Source organism: Ictidomys tridecemlineatus, chromosome 11 (assembly GCF_052094955.1).
Source record: "Ictidomys tridecemlineatus isolate mIctTri1 chromosome 11, mIctTri1.hap1, whole genome shotgun sequence".
NCBI classification, from domain to species: domain Eukaryota; kingdom Metazoa; phylum Chordata; class Mammalia; order Rodentia; family Sciuridae; genus Ictidomys; species Ictidomys tridecemlineatus.
This window is the reverse complement of record NC_135487.1, coordinates 3,578,915-3,590,510: the sequence shown is the minus strand read 5'-3', so window position 1 is coordinate 3,590,510 and position 11,596 is coordinate 3,578,915. Positions and strand designations below refer to the sequence as shown.

At 58.1% G+C, this 11,596-nt stretch overlaps 2 protein-coding genes across 19 annotated transcripts in view; one reads left to right on the top strand and one right to left on the bottom strand.

Moving 5' to 3' along the window:
• The first annotated feature begins 29 nt into the window (after nucleotides 1–29).
• On the top strand, nucleotides 30–5,175 carry Tnfrsf25 (TNF receptor superfamily member 25). Of its 4 annotated transcripts, none has more exons than XM_078025153.1 (10): nucleotides 30–592; nucleotides 1,051–1,165; nucleotides 1,365–1,499; nucleotides 1,832–1,993; nucleotides 2,085–2,163; nucleotides 3,061–3,119; nucleotides 3,202–3,309; nucleotides 3,522–3,556; nucleotides 4,208–4,388; nucleotides 4,594–5,175. In XM_078025153.1, exons 1-10 carry the CDS (start codon nucleotides 266–268, stop codon nucleotides 4,920–4,922), a joined length of 1,530 nt encoding a protein of 509 aa, XP_077881279.1. In that variant the 5' UTR covers nucleotides 30–265; the 3' UTR covers nucleotides 4,923–5,175. The 4 variants fall into 4 exon arrangements, with proteins under 4 accessions (XP_077881279.1, XP_077881278.1, XP_077881280.1 ...); XM_078025152.1 differs by having other exon boundaries at nucleotides 3,519–3,556; XM_078025154.1 differs by lacking the exon at nucleotides 1,365–1,499 and having other exon boundaries at nucleotides 3,519–3,556.
• A 235-nt stretch (nucleotides 5,176–5,410) lies between these two features.
• Espn (espin) overlaps nucleotides 5,411–11,596 on the bottom strand; it is a 29,239-nt gene continuing 23,053 nt past the window's right edge. For 8 of the 15 annotated variants that reach the window (XM_078025132.1, XM_078025134.1, XM_078025135.1 and 5 more), the window contains one exon: nucleotides 8,028–10,232. In XM_078025132.1, coding sequence (XP_077881258.1) covers nucleotides 8,469–10,232 — 1,764 coding nt within the window. In that variant the 3' untranslated portion in view covers nucleotides 8,028–8,468. Of the gene's footprint in view, nucleotides 6,305–7,283; nucleotides 7,296–7,392; nucleotides 7,473–8,027; nucleotides 10,233–11,596 lie in introns of those variants that run through there. The other 7 variants (XM_078025144.1, XM_078025138.1, XM_078025140.1 and 4 more) reach the window with 2 other exon arrangements.

Sequence of the window (11,596 nt, the reverse complement as noted above, 5' to 3'; positions counted from 1 at the left end):
AGCAGCCTTGCAGTACTGGGTGGGGTGTCATGTGCAGCACCTGGAGACCAGGCCTCTTCCCTGCCACAGCCAGGGAGGAAGCCTGCCATTAGAGTCCTCCCAGATGTCTCAGGGCCTGGCCCTGGGCCCTGCCTGTGAGCTTAAATCAGGGCAAGTGGCCCACCTCTGACTCTGCTCCCTAGGACGCAGGACTGAGTCATCACCTAGACCCACACCCAGGTCTTCTGGGAAAGGTGGGTCTCCCACCTGGGTCTCTTTGGTGTTTATGGCCCAGAGGCCCAGAGACGGGCAGACAGTTGCCAGGGCTCCACCTCCGAGCGCAGGTTCTGGGGGCGGCGGGTGCGGCCTGTCGAGGCGGGCAGCTCAGGTGAGCCGGGGGCGCGGGCGGCCGGGCCAGGCGGCACGCGTCCCCCGGCGCTTCCCGGGAACTGCGGCCCCGCCCCGCGGGCTCCTCTCGGGGCGCGGGGCGGGCCCAGCCGGCGCGGGCGGAGCGGGGAAGCCCCGGGCCGCCGCGCACGCCCGTCCGAGGGCCGAGCGCGGCGCGACCGCCATGGAGCCGCGGCCCGGGGGCTGCGTGGCAGCCGTGGCTGCGGTGAGTGGGGACGCCAGGCCGGGTCAGCCGAGAGCCTCCCTCCAGCCCCGGCGCCTCGAGCGCGGGGCCGCGCCGTCGGCCCCTCTCTGACCTAGTTAGCTGCTCGGGCGGGGCGGGGCCCTTCCGCTGGGAGGAAGCACCGCGCCCGGGCGGCAGGGGTCTGGGGGCCGCGGGCGACCCTCAGCACCGGTGGGGCGGTGGGGCGGCCTCTCCCCGCCCTGGTGGAGGGAAGGGTGTGAGGCAGGGCCCGGGCTTGCCCTTCCCGGACTTGGCCCTGCACGGGAGGGGGGGAAGGAAGCTGGTCCCACCGCCACCCATGGGCACCCCTTCTGCCCAGGCGCCTGAGAGGTGGGCCGCTCCGAGGGCAAATGCTGGGACCTCTGACATGGAGGAGCCTGGGCAAGGAGGGGCCCCCTCATGGTGCAGCCACACGGGGGTCAGTAGCATGTATCCTCCAGGCTGTCCTCCTGCTGCTGCTGGGTGTCCAGGGCAGCTTTCCTGGCCCCAGGTGTGACTGCACACGTGACTTCCAGAAGAGGAATGGTCCCTTCTGTTGCAGGGGCTGTCCTGTGGGTAAGTGGCAGCAGAGGGAAACGAGGGTATTCTGGGGGCAGGTGAGGGTCTGGCGGGGTTGGGATGAGGTGGGGGGCTGGGCTGCAGCTGGGGGTGGGCTGGGAGGGAAGTAGGGAGACAGCAGGGAGGGAGGGAGTGACTGGAGCAAGCTGGGAGGTGCGGAGCCGTGCCTTGACTGACCCCTGTCTGGGTCCCACAGGGCACTACATGAAGGCCCCTTGCACAGAGCCCTGTGGGAACTCCACGTGCCTTCCCTGTCCCCAGGGCACCTTCTTGGCCAGGGATAACCACTTTAAGGATCAGTGTACCCGCTGCCAGGCCTGTGATGAGGAGGGTGAGGGCTGTCTGGTGCTCAGTGTGTCGGGGGTAGTCTTTGAAGGAAATGGCTGGCTTGGACCCAACCTTTGGGTGTGAGGACCCTGTGCCCACCCTCCCCACACCCCTCCAACCTGATCCCCCCTCAGGATGCCTCTGCTCCTTTCTTTTCCTGGTCACCTTGTCTCCATGTGCTTTGGCCTCTGTTCTGCTGAGTTGGGCAAAATTCTCTCCCTTTGGGGATAGCCCACACCCTTCTCTTTGGCCTAGCCCTGTCTTTTTTCTGGGGGTCTCTGGCTTCTCTGTAGGAGCCCCTGACCATCCCTGCACTATCTCCCTACACTCTGCCAGCCTTCCAGGTGGCCTTGGAGAACTGTTCAGCAGTGGCGGACACCCGCTGCGGCTGTGAGCCTGGCTGGCTGATTGACTGCTCCGTCAAGCCTTGTAGGGAAAATTCACCCTTCCTCTGCCGCCGCTGCCCAGACTGTGAGGCCCTGTACACAGAGCTGCCCTGTGAGTACCCCTCCTGGGCTCTCTTCCCCATGTCCCCTTCTTCTAGCCCCCTCCTCTCCCATGCTGACCCATGCCATCTCTTGGACTGCAGGTTCCAGCAGAGATGCTGACTGTGGGCCCTGCCTGCCTGGCTTCTATGAATATGGCAATGGCTGCGTGTCCTGCCCCACGTAACTTCCTAGCTGTCCTGGGCCAGAGGGGAGGGAGACGGGTAGTGGGGTGGAGGCTTTTGGGAACAGGTGCTGCTAGTTTAGAGATAGGAAGGGACAGGGAGGGGGGAGCTTGGCTCCCACTTTAGACAAACAGGACAGTACATGAGTCTAAGTTCACCTTATGCCAGGTAAATAAGGGGGTACATCTTCACTTTCTGCCAGAATTTTTCTTAGTAATTCTTCCATTCAAGTATTAAGAATGGATCTGTTCAGCTCGGGAGATGGAGGCAGAAGGATTTCAAGTTCAAAGCCAGCCTCAGCAATTTAGCAAGGTGCTAAGCAACTCAGTGAGACCCTGTCTCTAATAAAATACAAAACTGGTCTAGGCTCAGTGGTTGAGTGCCCCTGAGTTCAATCCCTGGTACCCAAAAACAAAAACTTGGGCTTTAATTCAGGATTTGCTGCTAGTTTTTGGGCAAATTCACAGAAATAGCCTCTCTGATCTGAGGTTTTCCATCTAATCAGGGGGTGCCAGTAGATTCTTCTCAGGGTTGTGATCAGGGGAAAGCCACCTTCATTTATCCACCAAGTCTTTTTACTGAGCATCTATTAGTTCCCAGATATTATTCTAGGTGTCAGGACTACACAGGGAACCAAAGAGGCAAAAATCCCTGTTCTTATGCAATTGACATTCTAGTGACCCTTAATCTAGTCTAGAGTTTTAAAAAACAGTAGTGATTGTTATTGCTTTAAGGACACAAGTTACATTTCAGCAGTACTTTGGGGAAATTCTCGAGCAGAGTGAGGCTCACAGGAGAGAAGCTGGTGAAGGCAAGGTCTCCAGGTTGGGAAGCTGTGGGGCACTCCTGGTAGCCCCTGCTGGTGTGTACCTCCTCATCTAGTCCCTCTTTACAGGAGCAGCATCCTGGGGAGCTGTCCTGAGCCCTGTGCTGCTGTTTGTGGCTGGAGGCAGAGTATGCAAGTGGGAGAACTGGGATGGGCCAAGGGGTGGCTGGGAAGGGGCTACCACCCAGCACCCACCAGCTGTTCTTTCAGTGTTCTGGGCACAGGTGCTTGTGGCTGGCCTGGTGGTCCTGTTCCTGCTTGGGGGCACCCTGATCTATACTTACCACCGCTGCCAGCCTCACAAACCAGTGGTTCCTGGTAAGTCCACACATACAAAGCACACACCCCCAAATACAATTTCCAGGGGCCTGGGGTCAGGATGGTTGTTCTCGAGGCAACTCAACCCTGTAGAGAAACTAAGGCAGGGAATATATACGGGGAGGGGAGGAACTCAAGAGGAGCTGGACCAGCACCCAGGTCCAGAGACCTTGTCTGATTGCTGACCAGATCTTCTGTATCTCTGTCAGCAGAAAAAGTTGGGACCGAGGCCCCGACCCCACTGCAGGTAAGCTTCACATCCCAGTATACACTGGGAAGAAGTTTGCTTTCTGGAACTGGGAGGATATGTCCTGATCTCTGGCATTAGGCATCAGGGGCACAACATCCAGCACAAGATGGAACTAATAGGCAAATATGCTGAGGGAGTGGGGCACAGTGGCACACGCCTGTAATCCCAGTGGCTAGGGAGGCTGAGGCAGGAGGATCACAAGTTCAAAGCCAGTCTAGCAACTTAGGCCCTAAGCAACTTAGTGACCCTGTGTCTAAATAAAATATAAAAAGGGCTGGGGATGTGGCTCAGTGGCTAAGCGCCCTTGGGTTCAATCCTTGATACCACACACACACACACACACACACACACACACACACACACACAAAGTGCTGAGAGTTGTTTTCAGTGGGTGAGGCCCTCAAGTGGCTATCTACTGGGTCTGGAGGAGTACACCTGGGCAAGGAGTTGGGGGAACAGAAGATGGCAGCAGGGCAGGGTATTCCAGGCAGAGGTAATAGCTCTTCTGCCGGGCCATACCAAGAGGTCAGGGGCTCTGGGGCAAGCAGCATTGCTTATGGCAAGGAGTGTCCACTACTGGCTAGAGACTGCAGTAATGGGGCATTTCCAGGCAGACAGGACTGACGTAGGTTCTCTCTTGGTTTCCAGGCCACCCAACTCTCAGCCTCTGAAAGTGCCCACACCCTTCTGGTGCCCCCTGGCAGCAGTGGGAAGGTCTGCACCGTCCAGTTGGTAGACAACAGCTGGACCCCTGACTGCCCTCAGATCCAGGAAGTGCCCTGCCAGCAGGTGCCACAGTCCTGGGACCAGCTGCCCAGTAGAGATCTTGGTAAGAGACCTCAGTGGCCTTAGGCTTCAGTCCATTTTCTTAAGTCTAAGATGGGAATTTAGGGTTTCACGACTTGACCTCTTCCAGTTCCCTGACTGGGATGGTGGGGGAGATCCAGCAAGCCTCCTGCAGAGGCCTGAAAGCCCCTGATCCCATCGTGGCCACAGCCTTTATTCCACATTGGCTCTCTCTGGCTCCATCCCAGGCCCTCCTCTGGCACCCCCGCTCTCGCCAGCACCCTCTGCAGGCTCGCCGGCTGCAGTGCTCCAGCCTGGCCCGCAACTATATGACGTGATGGACGCTGTCCCAGCGCGGCGCTGGAAGGAGTTTGTGCGCACTCTGGGCCTGCGTGAGGCAGAGATTGAGGCGGTGGAGGTAGAAATTGGCCGCTTCCGGGACCAGCAGTATGAGATGCTCAAGCGCTGGCGCCAGCAGCAGCCCGCGGGTCTGGGCGCAGTCTTCGCGGCCCTAGAGCGCATGGGGCTGGATGGCTGCGCCGAGGATCTCCGCAGCCGCCTGCAGCGCGGAGCGTGACACAGGGCCCACCGGCCACTTTGACATTCTGGTGACCCTTGCAGAAGCCTTAAGTACAGTTACTTATGCGTGTAGACATTTTATGTCACTTACTAAGCTGGTGGCACGGCCCTGTGTAGCAAGCAGCGCCAGCCAGCCTCCTCCCTGCTCACCTGCAGAGCTCGGGTTAAGGCGAAGAAGGATGAATGACTGACGGGAGAGACTTGGTCTGAGTTTCGCTGGGGCCTTGGTATTAAATCCCTGAAGAAAAGCAGCTTCTGGATAATTCTCTGGGGCTGGGAATGTTAAGTGTGGCTTGGGCTCCGTTTCCGCGGGGTGTAAAGGCGCTAGGAGTCTTGCCAGCAGGGTCCGAAGTGCAGGAACCCGTGGTGGAGACCAGTGCAGCTCTGCGCTCCCAAGCCTGCCCCTCCCACGTCCGCCCAGGCCCATTGACTAGGCGAAGGAGCGAAAGTCGTGGCTTCGGCGAGTGAGAGTAAATGTGAGCCCCAGGCGGTGGAGAGAGCTTTAATGGGCGAGCGAGGTGGCAGGATGGGGCGGGGAGCAGTTGGAGCCATAAGTGCAGGGCTCCTCGCCCTCCACTCACTCCACCAAAAGGTCTGGGAAGCGAGGGGCCTGGCTGGGGACGGGGCGCAGACTTAACTAGAGGGAGGTGGGGCCCCGGGAAGCAGCAACTCCGCCCCCAGCTCTGCCCCAACAGGCAGTTTTCACCGGTTTCTGGTAAACAAATGACTGAGAGGAAACCCTCAGGGGTGATGAGAAATGCGGCCTGGGCCGGGCGCAGATCTGGGTCGAGGAGGGAGGAAACCCCTTCCCCGAGCTGGGGGCCTGCCTCCGCCCAGGATGCGCCAGCGACCCAGGTTCCGGGGTGCGGGGGAGGGGGCTGCATCTGAGCGCGCGCCCCGCAGGAAAACAGTCGCCACCCACGGGGCTGGGGAGAGCTCTGCACACGTTGACATTCAACGAACATGCAAATATATGTAAGTCGGCATGCAAAGAAGCAGCATCTTTTTGCGTCAGCAGCTTGGGCACTTTTTCCCGGCGACTGTGGCGGCGCGCGCGCTCCAGCGTTGGCGGGGCTGGGGATGCGGGACCAGGGAAGGGGGTTAGGGAGGATTCTGGCGCAGAAGAGGGCCGCGCGGCTCCCAGACCTTCCGCACCGTCAGGCCAAGTAGGGCAGGGGCTGGGGGACCCCCACCTCTTGGAGCTCTGGAGGCTGTGGGCAGGGGGCCGCGAAATATTACTTAGGGATGTCCCCCTTCTTCAGGATGACCTGTCGCTGCCAGGGCGCCAGCTTGCTCTCATCGTAGCCCAGTGTCCGCAGCTTCTCCGACTGCTCTTTCTCCCGCTGAATCTCCTCCTGCTTTTGCCGTTCCTCCTCTTTTCTGCAGATGGGGTGAGGGCAGAACGCAGTGAAGCCTGGGGCCAGAAACTAGGGCGAACCAGGCACCAGGATGGGCGTGGGAAGAGTGGGCTATGAAGGACAGGGACTGGACTGGGGGCAGATGGGGTAATTGGGCCACAGAGAAGCTGGATGAGTGGGAGGCTGTGGTTGGGTTAGTATGGGCTGCGGTGTTACTGAAAAGGAAGGTGATGGGTCAGGAGTGGCACTGTGTGAAGAGGGGAGTTACAGGGTTTAAAGGGGAGAGGACTGGGGCGAGGACCTCAGTGAATTATTGCAGGTTGGGGCTGGGCATCTAGACACCCCATTACTGAGAGGCAGAGGCTGGGGAATTAGGAATAGGTTATTAGAGCATGGGGATAGGGGATTGGAGATGTAGCTCAGTGGCTCAGTGGTAGTGCTTCTCCAGTACCACATACAGAGAGACATAAGGGTGATCTGTTCTGTTGACAGGCTAGGCCCTAAGCATGAGTGGGAGTGTAAAACGCTTCATTAATGACATAATGATTATATGTTGACATATTTTTTGATGTTTTGGGTTAAATTTTATTAAAATGAATTTCACCTGTGCCTTTTTATTTTCTCAATGTGGGCACTAGAAATATTTAAATTACATGTAGAGTTCAAATTGTATGTCTAATGGACAGCACTGGGCTAGATTACTCGGGGCAGATGATCAAGGTATTGATCGTGGGGTTGGGCTAACTGTAGGGTAGAAAGGCTGGGTTAGTGGAAGATGGGCACTGGCTCATTTCGGAACAAGGTTATCAGAGCATGAGAGCTAGACTTTGGGGGACAGGTGAGCAGTTACTGGGAGAAAGGGGTCCAGTGGTGTTATTAGAAGCAGAGTAGTCATGCTACAAGAACTGAGTGACAGCATATGTGTTGGATGAAGGGGCAAAAGACTAAGTTACTGTAACTGGGTGGAAAAGGTGTCAGGTCCAGGCCAGCCCTGCACTTACCGCTTCTGCGCCCTGGAAGGAGAAAGAGACACTGTTAGTTGATTCTGCCACCTGAAGAGGACAGTCAAGACATACAGCCAGGTCAGCCTCCTCCTGACCCCCAGCTCACCTCTCCTCTTCCATCTTCTTCCGAAGGAGGTCTCGCCTCCAGGCAGGCAGGCTGGCCAGCCGGGCCTCCTCCTCCTCCTCCTGAAACAACCATAAAGCTTCAGGATCAGTGTGGCTGGGAAAGACAGGGTGCAGGGTGCACCCCCAACCCAGGGCACCTGAAGGGATCCAGGGACAACAGAACACAGATGTGGTCACAGGAAGAGATGCTTTTGATGCCCATCTAAGAGATAAATGAATGAAGGTGCCTGATAGTCTCCTCAGAGGGTGCCTCTTGCCCCATTCCCCACATGCCCTCCACCCCCCACCACGACCCAGGCCAGAGAACTAAAGGTGGTGCCAGAGAGATCAGAGTTGAGATGGAGAACGGATAGCTGGGCCCCAGAGGCCTGAGCCTGATTTACCATGGGGGCAGGTAGATGTATTGTACCAGGTCCATCATCCAGAATCTCTGTACAGAAGACTCCCCCCACCAGCCACTACCACCTGGCTAGCTCAGGGACTCAGAGTGTCCCTGGTTCCCCTGTGAGGTACCTTATGGCTCATGCTTGCCCTTTTCCCAAAGGAGTGGATACCTGCTCCACAATTGTGGGGCTGCAATGACACTGTATGTGAGGGGCATCCAACACAGACAGCTTACAGCAAAGGGCTTTATTCCTTGGATGTCACAGAGGAGAGTCTGTACACATCACACATCACACAGAACACCACAGTGGCCAAGGAGGTAGCTGCAAACCCATTGAAAAGCCAGAGACACAGCTACAGTGCCCCAAGATAGGGCCATGATCCCTCACTCTCTGAGGGACTGATTCTGCTACCTGGCTCCCCACAGAGCTCAGCAATGGGGCTAGAGGGAACACCCAGCTTTGCCAAGTGCCATGCCTTGCGTATACAGGCAAATGCCCCATATCCTGTCTGGAGGGGACCTTGAAGGCTGAGGCAGCCTGGTCCTGAGCAAGCAGCTTTTCACTGGTCCTGGGTTCTTCCAGCCCCTGCTGGCTTCTGGCTTCTGGAGGGCATCATGCAGGTATCCAGACCCACGTTCAGACGCTCAAGAGTAAATTCTGAACTCAGTGCTCAGATGTCAAACATCTCTGCCTCCTTCTCTTTCCAGAAAGAGAAGCTACGGTCTATGTAGCGACAGATGTCCTCATTGCTGAACTCGCCCATCTCAGACACCAACTCCAAAGGGTCCTCAGCAGGGGCTGGGAGACAAGATGGGTCTGAGTTGGGGGGATGGGTGGCAGGAAGGGGCTGTGGTGCTGAGGCAGGGGCCTCTGGCTGCTCCTCTGTCAGGTCCTCCATGTCAGCTGGCACAGCCTCTTCGGGGGGCTCCTTCTCTTTTTCTTTCTCTTCCTCTGTTTCCTTCTCTTCTTCCCTGGCCGGCTCAGCCTCTGGGCTGTCTCCAAAGAACTGGCACCTGAGGTCCTCGAAGCCGTCGCTCCAGCTGCGCCTGCCGGCCTCCACCTCCTCAATCACTACGCGGTGGAAGAGGCGGATGAGCTCCCACGGGTGGCTGCCCAGCCGGTCGAACATCTCATAACACAGCAAGTGGCGGAACTTGCGCTCCTCGCGGCTGAGGCCCATCTCTAGCAGCTGGAAGTAGCCAAGCATGAAGAGGTCGAGCGTGAGGCTGTCGTAGTGTCGAGGGGCGCCACCGTCCAGGGGTGGCAGGAAGTGCTGGGGCCAGTACAGGCCATGAGCCAGGCCTGGGCCTCGTGGTTGCCGTGCGGGTACTTGCTGTAGCAGACTCCGCCAGTGACCCAGCAACTTGCCCACCACTTGCCTCTGCTTCAGCAAGTGCCGCAACCGCTTATCCTGACTGTAGGCCTCATTGTCGCCCTCCGGGGGCGGGGAGGCTCCCTCTTCATCTGGGACAGTGCCAGCGCCTGCTGCCACAATGCGAGGCAGAAGTTTGCGCAGACGCACCTGGGTGTGGCGCCCAGGACTCCTGAAGGTCCACTTGCGCCAATGCTCCAGGAAAAGGTAGACGATGCGCTCTTTGCGCATGTCGATGTAGTCCTGGACGCCGGGCAGCTCAGCGGAGAGTGGCGGCCTGTGCGCCATCTGCTCGGGCTCTGGCAGTGCCACCTGGGGATCCTGCACCTCAGGCAGGCCCAAGGTACCCAAGGGCTCTTCAGAGTCCAGTAGTCCGTTTGCCACCGCAGCGCTCTGCTCTTCGGAGCCGGCAGCCACGTAGTCCTCCTCCAGGATGGGCTCACGGTCTGGGGTGCTGGCCGGCTGCGGGAACTTGTGGTGCTGGCAGCTGGTGGACGCCGCGCCCTGGGCACGCAGCTCATAGGTGGCTCGGAGTTGCTGCACTGAAACGCCGCACTCAAGGATCTCGCGCGCCACGGCCTCCCGGCACCAGCTGAGAGAGTGCGAGCGGCCCAAGCAAAGAGGCCCCGGTCCTGAGGGTGCATCAGGCAGCGGCTCCAGGGGCTGGCCAGTCTCGGCTGTCAGCAGCTCCGCCAGGTGTGCGGGCCGTCCGCCCAGTGCAGCCAGTAGCGTGGCCATGCTCTTGAGCAGCGTGGAGATCTTGCTGCACCAAGCAGGCAGGCTGGCGGCGCGGCCATGCATGCGGCGGGGGTCAATGGTGAAGCGTGGAGCAGACAGGGCGGCTGAGATGGGCAGCAGTTGCTCCAGCTCCAGCTCCAGCTGTTCCAGGCGTGCTTCCAGCTTCTGAGCCTTGTGTAGTACCTGCAGGTTCTCGATTTGCTGCTCAATGCGGAGGATGTCGGCCTCAGTCATGAGCTCCCCGAAGGGCCCAAGGATGGCGTTGTGCTCCTGGGAGTACCTCCAGCCCTCCGGGGGGTAGCAGCAGGAGCTAGCAGATGTCAGCTAAGGCGGGGAAGACAAGAGAGGGGAGGGAGGCGCGTCTCCCTCTGGCCCAGCTCCCGCAGCGAACCTTTTGCATGTCCTGGGTGGTGTAATGGCTTCGCAGGGTTGCATTTGCAGGGATGGGCCACGCCTAGCTGGCGGGCTATCACACTGCATAAAGGCTTCGGCTCCTGGCTCTGGACAGTGTCCACTTTGGTTGATGGTGGGGGCACACCTGGTCGCTGGTCGCTGTTGCAAAGCAGGGAGGGCAGGCCGCCAGAGAGGATCTCCATGCCTGGCTTGGCTGCTCATTACACCACTCAAGGAACATGCGAAAGGCCTTGAAGCTGAGAGGCAAGGAGGCCCTTCACAACCCCATCCAAACCCTAGTTTCAAGCCAGATTCCAGAGAAGCCTCTCATGCTAGCCCACTGATGCTTCTCAGGCTCTCCTGTGTCCCATGCTCTCTCTATCGGGTGGAAAAGTTTTAAATGCTGAATGAGAGACCACACCATTCTACTGCAGCTCCCACTGTGACTCCCACCCCTTCCTGCACCCCACTGGACTAACACAATATTTGGGATGCTTCTCATTTATTCCTCACTTTCCTCTACCTCTTGATCAGCTCTCTGTGGCCAGCTTTTCCATGCTGGAGGCTGACCTTGCCTCCCCACAGGCCTCCTGATCCGTCCTGACCCACTGTAGTTTCCCACATACAGGGATGACCATGCAGCTGCCAGCCTCACCAGCCCCAGGCTTCCCACTGCTCCAGGAAAATGCCCATTCTCTTCCAGGTAGCTGGCCAGGCCTCACAGTGCCAGATGTGATCACTGCTTTGTATCCCCAGTTGTTACTCTATCACATCATCTGTTTTGTCTCCTTGGGGACATTTATTTGCTTGTTGATATGCACAAGCGCGCGCACACACACGCACACACACACATACACACACACACTTCCCTTGGAAGCAGGCCTTGGATATTCACCACAAATTCCCAGATTTCATGTGTGAGTGCCATGTAGATGGCACTCAGGGAACATTTGCTTCATGAATGATGGTAATCATCAGCTAGTGTTAATTAGCCCATCTCACAGATGTCATACTGAGACTGGACAAAGCTAAGTGCCAGCAGCTGGACAGTGGCAGGGCTGAGCAGAGCCCAAGTCAGTTTGGCTGGGACCAAAGCCCTCTAGACCACATAGTGTGGTCCTTGGACAGTGTCATCATCAGCCACACCTAGTTGCTTGTTACAAATGCAGAATCTCAGCACCCCCAAGATGACCTGAAACAGAATATCAAGGTCCCAGGTGATTGGAGGGCACATGAGAGCTTGGTAAACATTGCCATCTTTCTTCTAAGAACAAGCTGCTGGGGCAGAGAGACTG